Source organism: Panulirus ornatus, chromosome 2 (genome assembly GCF_036320965.1).
Source record: "Panulirus ornatus isolate Po-2019 chromosome 2, ASM3632096v1, whole genome shotgun sequence".
NCBI classification, from domain to species: domain Eukaryota; kingdom Metazoa; phylum Arthropoda; class Malacostraca; order Decapoda; family Palinuridae; genus Panulirus; species Panulirus ornatus.
The window spans coordinates 88,951,087-88,972,470 of NC_092225.1; the positions used below are offsets into that span (position 1 = coordinate 88,951,087).

At 41.0% G+C, this 21,384-nt stretch overlaps 1 protein-coding gene across 5 annotated transcripts in view; it reads right to left on the reverse strand.

Moving 5' to 3' along the window:
* Set2 (SET domain containing 2) overlaps positions 1 to 21,384 on the reverse strand; it is a 374,507-nt gene that overhangs the window by 144,883 nt on the left and 208,240 nt on the right. For all 5 annotated transcript variants that reach the window (XM_071679446.1, XM_071679422.1, XM_071679430.1 and 2 more), the window contains 2 exons: positions 18,420 to 18,582; positions 17,643 to 17,885 (listed from right to left, as the gene is read on the reverse strand). In XM_071679446.1, the coding sequence (XP_071535547.1) occupies positions 17,643 to 17,885; positions 18,420 to 18,582 (406 nt within the window). The remainder of the gene's footprint in view (positions 1 to 17,642; positions 17,886 to 18,419; positions 18,583 to 21,384) is intronic.

Below are 21,384 nucleotides of genomic sequence, written 5' to 3' on the forward strand. Positions count from 1 at the left end.
ACATCCATTTCCTTAATTTTCTTTGAATTCAATGCCAAAGTCTCACATTTACATAAAACTGCAGGGACTGTTATCCTCCTGTAAAAAGTCATGCCCTACATGGCATGTTAATTCTGTATATTCCCAACCTCACAAGTGAAAAAACAAATGAGTTGAAATGTTGTATGATGTTGGCTGCTGTCTTATAATAAATATCATAGGACACTAGTGTCTACAAAAAGAATGTCTGTTTAACACCCTATTCCCTTGTTAAAGTCCCGCTATCTTTACTGTATGTAAGTTCTCCATAAATTTTTAGCCTTCGGCTGCATTTTCATTCAATAAAACAAGTCAGTTGGGAGGTAAGTTTGAATGGAGAAAAACTGGAGGAAGTGAAGTGCTTTAGATACCTGGGAGTGGATTTAGCAGTGGATGGAACCATGGAAGTGGAAGTAAGTCACAGGGTGGGGGAGGGGGTGAAGGTTCTGGGAGCATTGAAGAATGTGTGGAAGGCAAGAACATTATCTCAAAAAGCAAAAATGGGTATGTTTGAAGGAATAGTGGTTCCAACAATGTTATGTGGTTGTGAGGCAGGGGCTATAGATAGGGTTGTGCCGTGGAGAGTGGATGTGTTGGAAATGAGATGTTTGAGGACAACATGTGGTATGAGGTGGTTTGATTGAGTAAATAATGAAAGGGTAAGAGAGATGTGTGGTAATAAAAAGAGTGTGGTTGAGAGAGCAGATGAGGGTGTATTGAAATGGTTTGGGCACATGGAGAGAATGAGTGAGGAAAGATTGACAAAGAGGATATATATATATGTCAGAGGTGGAGGGAACGAGAAGTGGGAGACCAAATTGGAGGTAGAAGGATGGAGTGAAAAAGATTTTGAGTGATTGGGGCCTGAACATACAGGAGGGTGAAAGGCGTACAAGGATTAGAGCAAATTGGAACGATGTGGTATACCGGGGTCGATGTGCTGTCAATGGATTAAACCAGGGCATGTGAAGCGTCTGGGGTAAAACATGGAAAGTTTTGTGGGGCCTGGATGTGGAAAGGGAGCTATGATTTCAGTGCATTACACATGACAGCTAGAGACTGAGTGTGAGTGAATGTGACTTTTGTTGTCTTTTCCTAGCGCTAACCCGCACGCGGGAGGGGGGGAGTGCCATTTCATGTGTGGCGGGGTGACAACGGGAATGAAGGCAGCAAGAATGAATATGTACATGTGTATATATGTATATGTATGTATACGTTGAAATGTATAGGTATGTAAATGTGCGTGTGTGGGCATTTATGTATATACATGTGTATGTGGGTGAGTTGGGCCATTCTTTTGTCTGTTCCCTTGCGCTACCTCGCTAATGCAGGAGACAGCAACAAAGTATAGTAATAATAATAATAAAACATTAATCACTATCATTTTTGCTAATATCCATCAGTGATTTCTGACTCATCAAGGTAGCTTAAGGAAAAAATTTACAATAGCCTCATTTGCATTTATCCTTCTTGTCATGTATAATGTACAAAAATCAGATCCTATTACCCACAGCCAAACTCCACAGACTACCCTAATTTTTTACAATGACTACTTCAAATAAGAGAAAAGTCACCTCCTGAATCAGACATATTGATCTTCAAAAGACAGAGAGGGGAATGAAGGACAAGCGACTCATTTGACTTTGTTGACAATCAACCAGCTAATTCTTGACATCCCCACTTATTCAAACTTGCAACATAAAAACAGGGAAGAGAACAGAAGGAAAAAATGGAAATTATGACAGGGAATGATGAAGACATTTGAGGGATTCTCAGAGGAAAACAGTGGAGGCAGTGGGGTGATAGAGAAGGACCTGACAGTTGATAGCCTTCAAAGTATGGTAGCTTTACACATGCTCATTCAAAGAATATGCCACCTGGATGAATATGTGAAGACATGCCAGGATATAGCCAGGGAACATAAAACTGACACAAAGAACAAGAGGTAGAGAATCAATGTAAAATCATCAGTAAACATGATAGCAAAAGTATGATAATGAGAGATGCTACCACCACAGAGAAGCATACTTCAAACAAGGCAGGGAATGATGAGCAAGAGCTTACAGCTGCTTATGAGACTGATGAGAACTAAAAATCCAAAGAACTGAACTCTAATATGAGAAAGTCAAAAGCCAGATAAGTGGTAAATCTGGGACTGGAAAAAAAATAAAGTAAAAGAAGAGGAACCAAATCAATAAGATATAAGAGATTCTGAAAATTTTGGGGCAGAATAGAGTACTGGATAGGACTATTACTTGAGAGACTGTGTGTACATTCAGACACAGGGTGCACGAAGACAAACACTTCAAAGATGAAAAGATGGATGAGGAACCACAGTGTAAGAATAGTGAAGATTCATAGTACACAGGCAGATCAGACTTTATATAAAGTCAGAGACATGATGCAAGTTAGAGTCTATGGTACAGTAGATGAGAAACTTAAAAAGGTACAGGCAATTCAAGACTGCTGTGAAATAATGAAAAAGTAGATTTTAGATAAGCTTAAAGATAAGGAAGAGGGCAAAGCACCATACAAATTAGGTTAGTTGTAAAAGGGAAGCTATTAGGCACAAGCCTGAGATAATCTTTAGACTGGATGTGGAACATCTTCCGGGCTAAGAAGAAGGAAAGCTAGGGAGCATTAACAAATCGGAAGGGTACTCAATGTGATGGAACTTACATCTGCAAGTCTAGAAGTAAAGGAAGAGAATGGAGTCATACTAACAGGATACTAAGAAAAAACACTGAGGGTAACATCTTAAATGGAAGTGCGTAATCAACAGGTGCTGAGCAAGGCATACATATGTGCCACAAGAAAAGTTCAAAGGAGGGTACATTATGAGTGACATGGCAGGCAAAAGAGAAAATGGAGAAAACTTAAGAAAGCCGGCTACAGGCAAAAATGAGAAGGATCACACCATGCTGTGGAGAGGAACATCAAAGAGGAGTCAGAACTAACTAGTGGCAAGTGCTGCAAACTGAAGATTTTGTATACTAACACAGACAGACTAGTGGCAAATGGTAAGGATCTTGGATTCAAAGATCACATCAGGGATAGCAACCAGGATATCACTGGAGTGGAAGAGACAAAGTTCACAAAGGAACTGAAGTCTGACCTAATCTTCCTAGAGGGGTACATGACAACAAAAAGAGATGGAGAAGATAGAGGAGGAGGGGGAATGACCCTCTCATTTTGGCATAACATGAAATTCCAAGAAATAAAAATAATCTGGATGGAACCTTCAAACAGTGCATCATGAGTAAGAATCCCATTGCTGTTAGCATACAAATCTCAAAGGATCACCCAAAGCATTTACACAATGATGATAATGAAAAACTATCAGGATGCTGAGGGAGGTAGAGACACTCCTTTAATGATAATGGTAAATCATTGATAACAGGACAATTCAACTATAGGGAAATAAACTGGGAGAACATGGATGCTCAAAGAGACTAGAAGACATGGAGATGCAAGTTCCTTAAGTGTGTAAAGAACTTACAGAACTTACTGTGTTAATATATCATGGAGAATATATCTAGAGGAAGGAACCACCATCAGGGAACTGAACAAGCACATCAAATATAAATCACCACAAAAAAGAAATATTATGATTTGACTGTGGAGAGGGATGCAAAATGGAAATCAGAGGAAACACCAAACTGAAAGATAAAATGCCAGCAATAAATCTTTGAAGTGCTAAGTTCTTTGAAGAAGCAGACTGGAAAAGTGAGTTCAGAAACAGAGTATGGACCATTTCTATGAGGTTCTGTGATATCTACTAGGAAGGAATGAGGACATGGGTTTTATGAGACATGGAACAAGAAGGAAGAATGAAATGCAGAGAGGCATGGTTCAACATAACATGCCAAAAAAGTTCAGAGAATTCAGGAGTATACTGTGAAAGTGATACACACATCACTGTAGCCAGCCAGCATTAGAAAGATACAAGAAAGCAAGAAATGAGTACTGCAAGGTAACATACAAGGAGCGAAAGAAAGCCCAGAACTTTTCCATGTGTTCATCAACAGCAAACTATCAGTTAAAGAATACCTAAACAGGTTAAGGGACTAAGTGAGAGGAACTCTTGAGGAAGATATGAAATCTGAGGAGCTTAATGACAAATATAAAAGTGGTTTTACACATGAAGATAATACTAAACTAACATTTAGAAAGGTGGGAGAGGAAGAAGTTTAGGAAAGTATAATTATTATCAGAAACAAAATAATCAGGTTACTAAAATGACTCATACAACACATGGACCAGATAAAGTGCCCCAATTTAAGCTAAAAGAATGTGATGAGGCACTTGCTAGGCCTCTTGAAATACTGTTCAACAAGATACTAGAGGAAGGAGTAGTTCCAAAGGTTTGGAAGATGGGAAACAACATGCTTGTCTTTGAGAAAATACATCGGAAAATAGCTCTGAACCACAGGCCAGTTTTGGTGACGAATGTTGTTTGTAAAAAATGGAAAAGACAATCCAAAACAATGACAGATTGCCTATAAACGAGAAGCTTTTTAATTGGAGGACAACATGGCTTCAGAAAGGGGTTCCATCATCACAAACCTGTCAAACTTCTATGACAAGGTTAGCTCAGTCTTAGACCAAAGAGATGGATGAGAAGACTAAGTATTCTTAGACTGCCAGAAAGCCTTTGACAATGTGCCCCATCAGAGATTAATTAAGAAGCTAGGGTTACAGGCAGCAATATGGGGTAAACTCTATAGCTGGAGTGAGGATTACCTCAGTGGCAAGGAACAAAGGATGCAGGTAAGAGGCATATTCTCAAAATGGGATAAGGTTACAAGTGAAGTACCACAGGGCTGTCTTGGGCCCACTGCCATTCTCTGCTCATGTAAATGACTTGCCAGAGGACTAGTTTCTTACCTCAACATGTTAGCAGGCAATGCCAAAGTCATGAGAGAAATAAGGAATGAATATGACTGCATCAGCTTACAGGAGGACCTTGAAAAACTCCAAAATGGTCTGTCAAATGATGGTGAGATTCAATTCAAATAACTGCAAGGTAATGAGGATGGTATACAGTATGAATGCTACTTAATGGGAAATAAGCTTCAGGAATCAATGTGTGAAAGAGAGGTAGGGAATGACATTATATCTAATATTTTGCAAGAGAATTACATCAAGAGAATGAGAAAGAAGTAAAGTGTCTCCTGGCAAATATTAAGATCACATTCAAGTACACAGAAAAGGAAATGTTTGGTAAACAATTCACAACATATTCCCGATCATGCTTCTCTAATGTGGTCACCATACCTAAAGAAGCAAGATATGTTTGAGAAGGACCAAATAAGAGTAAACAAGATGGTACTAGACCTATCTATCTATTTTTTTCAGAGTCGCCGTCTCCCGTATTAGTGAGGTAGCGCAAGGAAACAAACAAAAGAATGGCCCAACCCACCCACACACACATGCATATACATAAACACCCACACATGCACATATACATACCTATACATTTCAACATATACATAAACATACAAACATAAATAGACATATACATATATACACATGTACATATTCATACTTGCTGCCTTCATCCATTCCCATTGCCAGACCGCCACACATGAAACAGCATCCCCCTTCCAGTGTGCATGGGAGGTAGTGCTAGGAAAAAACACCTAAGGCCATATTCGTTCACACTCAGTCTCTAGCTGTCATGTGTGATGCACCAAAACCACAGCTCCCTTTCCACATCCAGGCACCACAAAACTCTTCAGGGTTTACCCCAGACACTTCAAATGCCTTGGTTCAATCCAATGACAGCACATCAACTCCAGTATACCACATCATTCCAATTAACTCTATTCGTTGCATGCCCTTCACCCTCCTGTATGTTCAGACTCTGGTCGCTCAAAATCTTTTTCACTTTTCCACCTCCAATTTGGTCTCCCACTTCTCCTCGTTCCCTCCACCTCTGACACGTATATCCTCTTTGTCAATCTTTCCTCACTTATTCTCCAGTTTTACTTATACCTCTATAATTTGAACACTCACCTTTATCCCCTTTGCCTTTGTACAATGGCACTATGCATGCATTCCGCAATCCTCAGGCACTTCACTATAAACCAAACATACACTGAATATCATTAACAACCAGTCAACAACACGGTCACCCCTTTCTAATAAATTCCACTACAATACTATCCAAAACCACTGCCTTGCCGGCTTTCATCTTCTGCAAAGCTTTTACTACCTCTTCTCTGTTTACCAAATCATTCTCCCTAACCCTCTCACTTCGCACACAACCTCGACCAAAACAACCAATATATGCCACTCTATCATCAAACACATTCAACAAACCTTCAAAATACTCACTCCATCTCCTTCTCACTTCACCACTTCTTGTTATTACCTCCCCATTAGCCCCCTTCACTGATGTTCCCATTTGTTCTCTTGTCTTACACACTTTATTTACCTCCTTCCAAAACATCTTTTTATTCTCCCTAAAATCTAATGATATTCTCTCACCCCAACTCTCATTTGCCCTCTTTTTCACCTCTTGCACCTTTCTCTTGGCCTCCTGCCTCTTTCTTTTATACATCTCCCAGTCATTCACACTTCTTCCCTGCAAAAATCGTCCAAACGCCTCTCTCTTCTCTTCCACTAAATCATACTTCTTCATCCCACCACTCACTAACCTTTCTAATCTGCCCACCCCAAACCTTTCTCATGCCACAAGCATCTTTTGTGCAAGCCATCACTGCTTCCCTAAATACATCCCATTCCTCCCCCACCCCCCCTTACGTCATTTGCTCTCACTTTTTTCCATTCTGCACTCAATATCTCCTGGTACTTCCTCACACAAGTCTCCTTTCCAAGCTCACTTACTCTCACCACTCTCTTCACCCCAACATTCTCTCTTCTTTTCTGAAAACCTCCAAATCTTCACCTTCACCTCCACAAGATAATAATCAGACATCCCTCCAGTTGCACCTCTCAGCACATTAACATCCAAAAGTCTCTCTTTCATGCACCTATCAATCAACACGTAATCCAATAACGCTCTCCAGCCATCTCTCCTACTTACATACTTATTTTTTATTATTATTTTGCTTTGTCACTGTCTCCCGTGTTTGCGAGGCAGCGCAAGGAAACAGACATAAGAAATGGCCCAACCCACCCCCATACACATGTATATACATACACATCCACACACGCAAATATACATACCCATACATCTCAATGTACACATATATATACACACACAGACACATACATATACACACATGCACACAATTCACACTGTCTGCCTTTATTCATTCCCATCGCCACCTCACCACACATGGAATAACATCCCCCTCCCCCCTCATGTGTGTGAGGTAGCGCTAGGAAAAGACAACAATAATATAATATATATAATATATATATATAATATAATATATATATATTATTTTTTTCTTTAGACTGGGGTGTCTAAATGTGTGTGGATGTAACCAAGATGTGAAAAAAGGAGAGATAGGTAGTATGTTTGAGGAAAGGAACCTGGATGTTTTGGCTCTGAGTGAAACGAAGCTCAAGGGTAAAGGGGAAGAGTGGTTTGGGAATGTCTGGGGAGTAAAGTCAGGGGTTAGTGAGAGGACAAGAGCAAGGGAAGGAGTAGCAGTACTCCTGAAACAGGAGTTGTGGGAGTATGTGATAGAATGTAAGAAAGTAAATTCTCGATTAATATGGGTAAAACTGAAAGTTGATGGAGAGAGATGGGTGATTATTGGTGCATATGCACCTGGGCATGAGAAGAAAGATCATGAGAGGCAAGTGTTTTGGGAGCAGCTGAATGAGTGTGTTAGTGGTTTTGATGCACGAGACCGGGTTATAGTGATGGGTGATTTGAATGCAAAGGTGAGTAATGTGGCAGTTGAGGGAATAATTGTAATACATGGGGTGTTCAATGTTGTAAATGGAAATGGTGAAGAGCTTGAAGATTTGTGTGCTGAAAAAGGACTGGTGATTGGGAATACCTGGTTTAAAAAGCGAGATATACATAAGTATACGTATGTAAGTAGGAGAGATGGCCAGAGAGCGTTATTGGATTACGTGTTAATTGACAGGCGCGCGAAAGAGAGACTTTTGGATGTTAATGTACTGAGAGGTGCAACTGGAGGGATGTCTGATCATTATCTTGTGGAGGATAAGGTGAAGATTTGTATGGGTTTTCAGAAAAGAAGAGTGAATGTTGGGGTGAAGAGGGTGGTGAGAGTAAGTGAGCTTGGGAAGGAGACTTGTGTGAGGAAGTACCAGGAGAGACTGAGTACAGAATGGAAAAAGGTGAGAACAATGGAAGTAAGGGGAGTGGGGGAGGAATGGGATGTATTTAGGGAATCAGTGATGGATTGCGCAAAAGATGCCTGTGGCATGAGAAGAGTGGGAGGTGGGTTAATTAGAAAGGGTAGTGAGTGGTGGGATGAAGAAGTAAGATTATTAGTGAAAGAGAAGAGAGAGGCATTTGGACGATTTTTGCAGGGAAAAAATGCAACTGAGTGGGAGATGTATAAAAGAAAGAGACAGGAGGTCAAGAGAAAGGTGGAAGAGGTGAAAAAGAGGGCAAATGAGAGTTGGGGTGAGAGAGTATCATTAAATTTTAGGGAGAATAAAAAGATGTTCTGGAAGGAGGTAAATAAAGTGCGTAAGACAAGGGAGCAAAAGGGAACTTCAGTGAAGGGCGCTAATGGGGAGGTGATGACAAGTAGTGGTGATGTGAGAAGGAGATGGAGTGAGTATTTTGAAGGTTTGTTGAATGTGTTTGATGATAGAGTGGCAGATATAGGGTGTCTTGGTCGAGGTGGTGTGCAAAGTGAGAGGGTCAGGGAAAATGATTTGGTAAACAGAGAAGAGGTAGTAAAAGCTTTGCGGAAGATGAAAGCCGGCAAGACAGCAGGTTTGGATGGTATTGCAGTGGAATTTATTAAAAAAGGGGGTGACTGTATTATTGACTGGTTGATAAGGTTATTTAATGTATGTATGACTCATGGTGAGGTGCCTGAGGATTGGCGGAATGCGTGCATAGTGCCATTGTACAAAGGCAAAGGGGATAAGAGTGAGTGCTCAAATTACAGAGGTATAAGTTTGTTGAGTATTCCTAGTAAATTATATGGGAGGGTATTGATTGAGAGGGTGAAGGCATGTGAGAGGGTGAAGGCATGTACAGAGCATCAGATTGGGGAAGAGCAGTGTGGTTTCAGAAGTGGTAGAGGATGTGTGGATCACGTGTTTGCTTTGAAGAATGTATGTGAGAAATACTTAGAAAAGCAAATGGATTTGTATGTAGCATTTATGGATCTGGAGAAGGCATATGATAGAGTTGATAGAGATGCTCTGTGGAAGGTATTAAGAATATATGGAGTGGGAGGCAAGTTGTTAGAAGCAGTGAAAAGTTTTTATCAAGGATGTAAGGCATGTGTACATGTAGGAAGATAGGAAAGTGATTGGTTCTCAGTGAATGTAGGTTTGTGGCAGGGGTGTGTGATGTCTCCATGGTGGTTTAATTTGTTTATGGATGGGGTTGTTAGGGAGGTAAATGCAAGAGTTTTGGAAAGAGGGGCAAGTATGAAGTCTGTTGGGGATGAGAGAGCTTGGGAAGTGAGTCAGTTGTTGTTCGCTGATGATACAGCGCTGGTGGCTGATTCATGTGAGAAACTGCAGAGGCTGGTGACTGAGTTTGGTAAAGTGTGTGAAAGAAGAGAGTTAAGAGTAAATGTGAATAAGAGCAAGGTAATTAGGTACAGTAGGGTTGAGGGTCAAGTCAATTGGGAGGTGAGTTTGAATGGAGAAAAACTGAGGAAGTAAAATGTTTTAGATATCTGGGAGTGGATCTGGCAGCGGATGGAACCATGGAAGCGGAAGTGAATCACAAGGTTGGGGAGGGGGCGAAAATCCTGGGAGCCTTGAAGAATGTGTGGAAGTCGAGAACATTATCTCGGAAAGCAAAAATGGGTATGTTTGAAGGAATAGTGGTTCCAACAATGTTGTATGGTTGCGAGGCATGGGCTATGGATAGAGTTGTGCGCAGGAGGATGGATGTGCTGGGAATGAGATGTTTGAGGACAATGTGTGGTGTGAGGTGGTTTGATCGAGTAAGTAACGTAAGGGTAAGAGAGATGTGTGGAAATAAAAAGAGCGTGGTTGAGAGAGCAGAAGAGGGTGTTTTGAAATGGTTTGGGCACATGGAGAGAATGAGTGAGGAAAGATTGACCAAGAGGATATATGTGTCGGAGGTGGAGGGAACGAGGAGAAGTGGGAGACCAAATTGGAGGTGGAAAGATGGAGTGAAAAAGATTTTGAGTGACCGGGCCTGAACATGCAGTAGGGTGAAAGGCGTGCAAGGAATAGAGTGAATTGGATCAATGTGGTATACCGGGGTTGACGTGCTGTCAGTGGATTGAATCAGGGCATGTGAAGCGTCTGGGGTAAACCATGGAAAGTTGTGTGGGGCCTGGATGTGGAAAGGGAGCTGTGGTTTCGGGCATTATTGCATGACAGCTAGAGACTAAGTGTGAACGAATGGGGCCTTTGTTGTCTTTTCCTAGCTCTGCCTCGCACACATGGGGGGGGATGGTATTCCATATGTGGCGAGGGAAATGAATAAAGGCAGACAGTGTGAATTGTGTGCATGGGTATATATGTATGTGTCTGTGTGTGTATATATATATATATATATGTGTACATTGAGATGTATAGGTATGTATATTTGCGTGTGTGGACGTGTATGTATATACATGTGTATGGGGGTAGGTTGGGCCATTTCTTTCATCTGTTTCCTTGCGCTACCTCATAAACGCGGGAGACAGCGACAAAGCAAAATAAATAAAAATAAAAATGATATATATATATATTTTTTTTTTTTCTGTCTCCTGCGTTCACATGCCCTGATTCAATCCAGTGACAGCACGTCAACCCCGGTATACCACATCGATCCAATTCACTCTATTCCTTGCACGCCTTTCACCCTCCTGCATGTTCAGGCCCGGTCACTCAAAATCTTTTTCACTCCATCTTTCCACCTCCAATTTGGTCTCCCACTTCTCCTCGTTCCCTCCACCTCCGACACATATATCCTCTTGGTCAATCTTTCCTCACTCATTCTCTCCATGTGCCCAAACCATTTCAAAACACCCTCTTCTGCTCTCTCAACCACGCTCTTTTTATTTCCACACATCTCTCTTACCCTCACATTACTTACGCGATCAAACCACCTCACACCACATATTGTCCTCAAACATCTCATTTCCCGCACATCCACCCTCCTGCGCACAACTCTATCCATAGCCCACGCCTCGCAACCATACAACATTGTTGGAACCACTATTCCTTCAAACATACCCATTTTTGCTTTCCAAGATAATGTTCTCAACTTCCACACATTCTTCAAGGCTCCCAGGATTTTTGCCCCCTCCCCCACCCTATGATTCACTTCCGCTTCCATGGTTCCATCCGCTGCCAGATCCACTCCCAGATATCTAAAACACTTTACTTCCACCAGTTTTTCTCCATTCAAACTTACCTCCCAATTGACTTGACCCTCAACCCTACTGTACCTAATAACCTTGCTCTTATTTACATTTACTCTTAACTTTCTTCTTTCACACACTTTACCAAACTCAGTCACCAGCTTCTGCAGTTTCTCACATGAATCAGCCACCAGCGCTGTGTCATCAGCGAACAACAACTGACTCACTTCCCAAGCTCTCTCATCCACAACAGACTTCATACTTGCCCCTCTTTCCAAAACTCTTGCATTCACCTCCCTAACAACCCCATCCATAAACAAATTAAACAACCATGGAGACATCACACACCCCTGCCGCAAACCTACATTCACTGAGAACCAATCACTTTCCTCTCTTCCTACACGTACACATGCCTTACATCCTCGATAAAAACTTTTCACTGCTTCTAACAACTTTCCTCCCACACCATATATTCTTAATACCTTCCACAGAGCATCTCTATCAACTCTATCATATGCCTTCTCCAGATCCATAAATGCTACATACAAATCCATACATACTTATACTTAAGTATATTCCTCTTTTTAAACCAGGTATTCCCAATCACCAGCCCTTTTTCAGCACACAAATCTACAAGCTCTTCACCATTTCCAATTACAACAGTGAACACCCCATGTACACCAATCACACCCTCAACTGCCACATTACTCACCTTTGCATTCAAGTCACCCATCACTATAACCCGGTCTCGTGCATCAAAACTGCTAACCCCCTCACTCAGCTGCTCCCAAAACACTTGCCTTTCATGATCTTTCTTCTCATGACCAGATGCATAGGCACCAATAATCACCCATCTCTCTCCATCCACTTTCAGTTTTACCCATATCAATCTAGAGTCTACTTTCTTACACCCCATCACATACTCCCAAAACTCCTGCTTCAGAAGTAGCGTTTCTCCTTCCTTTGCTCTTGTCCTCTCACCAACTCAGAGCCAAAACATCCAGGTTCCTTTCCTCAAGCATACCACCTATCTCTCCTTTTCTCTCATCTTTGTTATATCCACACACATTTCGACATCCCAATCTGAGCCTTCGAGGAAGATAAGCCCTCCCAGCATGACTCCTTCTTCTGTTCCCCCCTTTAGAAAGTTAAAATAAGTAGGTACTAGACCTATTGAGAGCTTAATTACAATGAAACGGTGAAGGCTATACAGCTATCAACCTTATAGGCAGGGAGAGTAGTGACCTGATAACAAATTTAAGTTCCTAAATCTACTGGATAATGTTGAAAGTCAACAGTTCTTTACAAGATGCAGTACCAGAGTTACCTTATGCCATGATCTTTTTTTTTTCTTTTTTACCCTGGAGGCTCCCTCACAGACAAAAGTCCACATCAAGGCTGGGCCTTCACTGAGATATAATGAAAGGGAAAAAAGAAGAGATAAGGGAAAGTATTTACAAATTTTGGAGGAAGTGAAAAGCCTGTCTTTTAAAATGTGCCAGGTCATAGTTATTGGGAAAGACATGAGAGAGTGCACACTTCCAAAGCTTTGAGGTGTAGAGGAAGAAACAGTTATCAAAATGGCCCACCCTTGAGATGACAACATTCACAAATCACTTGATGCAGTAGCTTTCCAAGTATTACACAATCTAGCTTGTTGTTGGGGCACATATGCAGCCAGCTCCTGGGGTAAAAAACCAAAGTAATACCTAGAGAAGAGGGGAAGCGAACCAACATTGTAGCATAAGGTGAGTGAGTTGAATTTGATGTTAGCCTGTCAGAGTAAATAAGTCGAACTGCTTTCACCTTCACTCTCTCATGTATGGCTGCAGTTCTAGAACCACCTCAGATGTGAGGACTATGCTCCATAAAAGGATGGATCAATCCTCAGTGTAAATGAGCAACTGTCCAGAAAAAAAAAGAAAAAAATTACACCTAAGCAGGACTCTCAGTTTCTTAGAGAAAGACTTAAGTTATTTCCATAAAGTGGGGTTTCCAAGATAGAGTGGATATTACAGTAATACCAAGCAAGTTCAATGAGTTAAGAGGTGGAATTGCTGAACCATACAAGGAGAAGGGTAAGTTGGGCAGAAAATTGGTCTTGGAGGCATTAAACTTAACCATATTTTGACTATCCCATTGGGATATCCTGTCTAAAGCAGAGTTTATTGAGGAAGTTGTGTTAAGATGAGATGCAGCTCAAGTAAGAGAAGGAGCAGAACTTAAGGATGTGGAGGAATGCAGTGGTGAGTCATCAATATGACTGCAATAGGTTATTTGTAGAAGAATGGAAATCATTGATAAAAAGGAGAAAAAGTGTATGAGATAGGACATAACCTTTACGGACACCATTATTGATGGAGAAAGGGGGATAGGCTGATGCATCAACAACCATGGAGATAGACAGGCCAGAGAGGAGGCTAGATGTGGGGGAGTAAAGCAAGGGAGGGAAGTCAAGAGGGGAGATTAGAGATGAAACCCCAGTGTTACACCCTCTCAAAAGCTTTGAATATATCAAGGGCAACTACACAGGATTCCCCTAATCATGTCAGGGATAATGGCTAAACATTAGTAAGATAGGAAAGAATATCACCAGTGGATCTCACCCTATGGAAGCCACACTGATAATTAGAGAGGAGACTATGAGATTCAAGATGTCTGAGGATATGGGAGTTGAGAAGGGATTCAAAGACTTTGGAGATGGTAGAGGTTAAAGAAACTGGACAATAGTTTGAATAATCACCCTTTTAAGGAATAGGATGCTCTAGCTCTTAAACAGAAATGGATCAGACAAGCAAGTACAGGTGCAGGTTCAGAGGACCACTCTTTCAGTATATGGGGATGAATGCCATTAGGACTATAAGGCCTGCTTGTGCTCAAAGAGAGAAGTACTATTTGGACAGTTCAAAAGGCGAGGGGTACAGGATTAGTAAGAGGAACATCAGGGGGTGAAGGAATGTTAGTCATCTAGGTAAAGTTAGAGAAAAAACAAGAACAAAAGGCAGTTGCTTTGTCTACAGGAAAGACAGATATAGTACTGTTAGAATGGAAAAGTGAAGAAAGGTTAAGTGACAGTTGTTAGCAATGCCCTTAGCTAAAGACCAGAAAAAACAATCAGTGAAAAAAAAGAGAAGAGGTTATCACACTTCCTTTGAATCTAAAGGAATAATTTGCCTCATGGATAACATATTTGTAACAATTTTGGGCAATGATGAATGGGAGTCAGAGGAAGGGGAGTTTTTCTAAACCCAATATGCCTAATCCCTAGCCTGAATGGTCTCACTAACATAAACGGTTCGAACCAAGGACTGGAAGAAAAGGCTGTCTTTGAGGAGACGGGATAAATCCCTTCATACCCGCAACAGTAACTTCTGCTATGGGTTTGGTAGAGACAAAAGCATCAACACATAACAGACAGTAATTTACCCAAGAAAAGTCAGGAAAGAATCTCACAAGTTACTTCTTTTAGCTTTATTATGGTGCCAATATTTACATTCAGAAGGGTTTGTTGAAGGGGGAGGCACCATTAAAATAGATACAATTATAAGTGTGGTCAGATTACCAAAATGGGGCAAGATTGTGTAGCTACAGCACAAAGGATTGGAAGTGAACAGATCCAGAATATTAAGAAAGTGGTCACAGCAGTCAGGTGGGTGAAAATCTATTCCAGATCTTTGAGAATGGAGAATGTGAGGGCTTCAAGCCCCCACCATCTGTATGGGAGGAATTCAGCCAATCCCTAAGGTAAACAGCAATCCCCAAGATAAAGGATCTCAGCTTGCAGGTGATAGGACGTTACATACTCACAGCACAGACTTATAGTCAAAGAAAGACAAAAAAATTGTTGAATTAGGAGAGCAGTAGGGAAAACAAAATGAAAAAAAGGAAAAGCTTGGTAGCTGGGAGACAGACCTTCAGCCAGGTAACATCAAAGTTTGGGTACTCAAGGTCCTTGAGGCAAGCAACAGGTGTGCTGATATTGGAATATGCACAGACACCACCTCTGAACTGGAACAGTGGGTGGAGATTATAGTTGGATGTGAGAAAGGGGCCAGTGAGAACGTCATCAGACAAATGTATCTGAGAGAGAAGTTAGAGAAGGGGAGAGATACTACAGATGATTTTCAACAAAAGAGAAGTTTCTAAAGAGACAACAAAAGTTGGGATAGTGAACTGAAAGAGGTAGTTCTATCAAAGTGGGAAAGGTCAGGGGAGGGACTGGTACTAATATTGCCTGAGCCATCCCTCTCATTGGCAGTAAAGTCAGGCAGGAGCCTGAAGATTCTTAACATGCTATGATGCTGGAGACCTGGGGCCATAGGTTTGGTGGACTCATCATGATTAACTTTAAAAGCAACTGTGCAGCCAGGAGATGACAAGAGTTAAGAAGGCTTTAAAGAAATACTGGAATGGTTTAAGCAAGGAGACATTGAATGCCAGCAACTTAAAAAGATTTGAAAGTATTCTTGATGGTATGAAAAGTACAAGGGAAGGGCCCAATAATGTACAAACCGGGAATTATAACATCTTCAAGCACTTTACTTCTACCGAGTCCACTCTTTTCTTGATCTTGCTTTCAAGGCCCAAGACTCAAATCCAGACAATACTGCTGAGTCTACTATACCTTCAAACATGACTATCTTCACCTTAATAGGTAATGACCTCTCCTTCTACATTCTCGTTAATGCAAAGAGGGCTTTAAACCCCCCTCCCAACTTATGGCTCACTTCAGTCCACTTGGTTCAATCTGTCACATCCATTTCCAATAACCCAAAACATTCCACATTTCCAAGTCCTCCCGACAAAGACTTACATTCAAACCCAACTGCACCTCATTACTTTTGTTAACATTTACTCTTAACTTTCTCTCTTCATACAGCTTTTGGAGTTCTTGCTTTCATGTCTGCCACTAGAGATGTGCCATATGCAAACAGCACCTGATTCACTTTCTATGCTTCCCCAACTCCATCCCCAAGACATCAGAAACATGCCCCTAAATCTAAAGGCCCTGCATTCACTCACTCAAGATCCTATTCGTAACAATATCAAACAACTTTAGTGACAAAACACATCCTTGATGCTGACCCATTTCCACCAGAAACCACTCACCATCCTGTCTTCCTACTCACAAATGTACCTTATTCTCCTGGCAAAAAGTCCACACTGATTTTATCAACTTTTTAGTTTGCTGCTCTGTCAACCATAATATGCACCTCTCCATATCTAAAAGTGCCAAAGATAATCAATCTCTTTCTAGGAATTCTTAAAAAATTCTCCAAAGCAAACACTTGATTAACAGATTAACACATGCTCCACCTCTCCTTATGTCATATAGTTAGACAGATTGACAGATAGATTGATAGACAGATGGACAGATAGATCTTCCCCATCAGATGTTTCATGCTTGCTTACACCCTCTCAATCACCACTTTCCAATACACCGTACTAGGTATACTCAACAGACTTATATCTTTATATGAACATGCATTCTGCCAGTTCTCAGGATACACTTTACTCATGAGTAAGGAAATGAAGGACGCCTTTGGAGTGAGGTCACAAAACTGTATTCCTTTCCATCCACTGATGACAAGTCTTGCCCAAGGTGACTTCTCTCTCCCTTTGCAACTATGAGCAGGCAGAATCCAATAACATCATGAACATCATACAGTCATATATGCACAGAAAGGTTCTCTGTTCATTGTCATATCCACTTTCTAAATTCATTATAACTGCATGTACTGTTTTTCATTCAAGAACTTCTTCCATTACTTAGTCTACATATCCTTTTCCCTTCCTAATAACACTCTGTTCTTCCCCTGCAAGTGATCCAATAATCCTTTCAACCTAATCAATCACTGTCCTGCCATAAACCTTGCTATGTTACAAAGAGATTCTAAAAAACCTGACCCAAGATAAAAGAAAAAATAATGTAAACCACTTTACAAATAATTCTTTTTGACAATCCAAAAAGCCAATCATTTACAAACTACATAAAGTGAATACATCATGAATCTAAACATTACTTTCCAATACTTAATAGTCTACACATACAGCCATAATAATCAATCTTCATATCTGAGACCTGAGTGGCAAACTATTTCCCAAGAATTTCAATATAATTATCACAGTTTCATCTAAAAATAATAATATACCAACCTCAATTTTAAGGGCTGTATGTTCAACTGAGAAGCCCAAAGCAGCCATCCAAGACCAGAGAACCTTCAGGCCATGATAGTCTAGGAAAAGTCTTCTACAGGCTGGTTCACCAGTCTGAACCAACTGCAAGAGCATGACTCGTGAGCTGAAATCCTCAGCTCGCACCATCAATCGAGAAAGATTAAGGGTGTCCTGTCTGTTTCTCAGCTTGTGAGAGTTTAGCTTTTCAATTTCATCTTCCAGCTGAAATAAATGAATAATATCTTGATGTAATGAGCAACATGCAACCTTAATAAATAATATATACAATTTACATACAAGCCAAATCTTTTTTTTACACCTACTTAGTTCTATGTATTCAAAACCTTTCTTCACTTAAAAATATCACCAGCATTTACTTCCACATATCTTTATGTTCTCTTGTGTATGTAGCTTACTGGAATACCAATTCCTGTCATCTATAACATCAGGACTTTAAAATGTAATTTACATCACAGAAAGTAGATAGCAAAAGTTAAAGCAAAACTACATAAAGAAAAATCCTAGTTGGACTTACAATTATAGTCATTTTTAATCATTATAAATCAACATTAATGAAATGCCTAAGTTCTGATTTCCAACAATTTATCAATAACATAAATCCTATTTGCTCTATTCAATTTTACAGTAACTTCCCAAACGTATTTAAAAATCTACACATCTTAAAGCTTGACCCCGACTGAATCAGCTCACTACACAACTTGTCACACTTTACTTGTAAAATACTGTCATACTCACATCAATATCTTCAAAGAAGGATCTTCTTTCCTCTCTCCTTCTCCTGTCTCTTTCCTCCTTTCTTCTTTCTTCATCTTTTTCTTCCTTGGTCTTCTCTTCTGGGGATTCACCCAACCAGCCTCGGCAAACCTGAGTTCCACAATAACACCTTTGTGGCTCTCGCCTGGAATGTGTTGAAAAGTCATCAAACTCAAACACCACCAAAAGGACAAAAACATTTCCCCTATAACATCTGAAGGGTAACAGTCTGGGTCAAGTTGCCAGATGAATTTCAGATCTCATGCAAAATATGTATATTCAAATTTGAAATGTGGCAGGAGCAAGATTACTACAGACTTATGGGAAAACAATATACATATCTTATGAAATTAAGAAATTTGAATGCAAAGGTGAGTAATGTGGCAGTTGAGGGAATAATTGGTATACATGGGGTGTTCAGTGTTGTAAATGGAAATGGTGAAGAGCTTGTAGATTTATGTGCTGAAAAAGGACTGGTGATTGGGAATACCTGGTTTAAAAAGCGAGATATACATAAGTATACGTATGTAAGTAGGAGAGATGGCCAGAGAGCATTATTGGATTACGTGTTAATTGACAGGCGCGCGAAAGAGAGACTTTTGGATGTAAATGTGCTGAGAGGTGCAACTGGAGGGATGTCTGATCATTATCTTGTGGAGGCTAAGGTGAAGATTTGTATGGGTTTTCAGAAAAGAAGAGTGAATGTTGGGGTGAAGAGGGTGGTGAGAGTAAGTGAGCTTGGGAAGGAGACTTGTGTGAGGAAGTACCAGGAGAGACTGAGTACAGAATGGAAAAAGGTGAGAACAATGGAAGTAAGGGGAGCGGGGGAGGAATGGGATGTATTTAGGGAATCAGTGATGGATTGCGCAAAAGATGCTTGTGGCATGAGAAGCGTGGGAGGTGGGTTGATTAGAAAGGGTAGTGAGTGGTGGGATGAAGAAGTAAGATAATTAGTGAAAGAGAAGAGAGGCATTTGGACGATTTTTGCAGGGAAAAAATGCAATTGAGTGGGAGATGTATAAAAGAAAGAGACAGGAGGTCAAGAGAAAGGTGCAAGAGGTGAAAAAGAGGGCAAATGAGAGTTGGGGTGAGAGAGTATCATTAAATTTTAGGGAGAATAAAAAGATGTTTTGGAAGGAGGTAAATAAAGTGCGTACGACAAGGGAGCAAATGGGAACTTCGTTGAAGGGCACTAATGGGGAGGTGATAACAAGTAGTGGTGATGTGAGAAGGAGATGGAGTGAGTATTTTGAAGGTTTGTTGAATGTGTTTGATGATAGAGTGGCAGATATAGGGTGTTTTGGTCGAGGTGGTGTGCAAAGTGAGAGGGTTAGGGAAAATGATTTGGTAAACAGAGAAGAGGTAGTAAAAGCTTTGCGGAAGATGAAAGCCGGCAAGGCAGCAGGTTTGGATGGTATTGCAGTAGAATTTATCAAAAAAGGGGGTGACTGTATTGTTGACTGGTTGGTAAGGTTATTCAATGTATGTACGACTCATGGTGAGGTGCCTGAGGATTGGCGGAATGCGTGCATAGTGCCATTGTACAAAGGCAAAGGGGATAAGAGTGAGTGCTCAAATTACAGAGGTATAAGTTTGTTGAGTATTCCTGGTAAATTATATGGGAGGGTATTGATTGAGAGGGTGAAGGTGTGTACAGAGCATCAGATTGGGGAAGAGCAGTGTGGTTTCAGAAGTGGTAGAGGATGTGTGGATCGGGTGTTTGCTTTGAAGAATGTATGTGAGAAATATTTAGAAAAGCAAATGGATTTGTATGTAGCATTTATGGATCTGGAGAAGGCATATGATAGAGTTGATAGAGATGCTCTGAGGAAGGTATTGAGATTATATGGTGTGGGTGGCAAGTTGTTAGAAGCAGTGAAAAGTTTTTATCGAGGATGTAAGGCATGTGTAAGTGTAGGAAGAGAGGAAAGTGATTGGTTCTCAGTGAATGTAGGTTTGCGGCAGGGGTGTGTGATGTCTCCATGGTTGTTTAATTTGTTTATGGATGGGGTTGTTAGGGAGGTGAATGCAAGAGTTTTGGAAAGAGGGGCAAGAATGAAGTCTGTTGTGGATGAGAGAGCTTGGGAAGTGAGTCAGTTGTTGTTCGCTGATGACACAGTGCTGGTGGCTGATTCATGTGAGAAACTGCAGAAGCTGGTGACTGAGTTTGGTAAAGTGTGTGAAAGAAGAAAGTTAAGAGTAAATGTGAATAAGAGCAAGGTTATTAGGTACAGTAGGGTTGAGGGTCAAGTCAATTGGGAGGTAAGTTTGAATGGAGAAAAACTGGAGGAAGTAAAGTGTTTTAGATATCTGGGAGTGGATCTGGCAGCGGATGGAACCATGGAAGCGGAAGTGAATCACAAGGTGGGGGAGGGGGCGAAAATCCTGGGAGCCTTGAAGAATGTGTGGAAGTCGAGAACATTATCTCGGAAAGCAAAAATGGGTATGTTTCAAGGAATAGTGGTTCCAACAATGTTGTATGGTTGCGAGGCGTGGGCTATGGATAGAGTTGTGTGCAGGAGGGTGGATGTGCTGGAAATGAGATGTTTGAGGACAATGTGTGGTGTGAGGTGGTTTGATCGAGTAAGTAATGTAAGGGTAAGAGAGATGTGTGGAAATAAAAAGAGCGTGGTTGAGAGAGCAGAAGAGGGTGTTTTGAAATGGTTTGGGCACATGGAGAGAATGAGTGAGGAAAGATTGACCAAGAGGATATATGTGTCGGAGGTGGAGGGAATGAGGAGAAGTGGGAGACCACATTGGAGGTGGAAAGATGGAGTGAAAAAGATTTTGAGTGATCGGGGCCTAAACATGCAGGAGGGTGAAAGGCGGGCAAGGGATAGAGTGAATTGGATCGATGTGGTATACCGGGGTTGACGTGCTGTCAGTGTGGGGCCTGGATGTGGAAAGGGAGATGTGGTTTCGGGCATTATTGCATGACAGCTAGAGA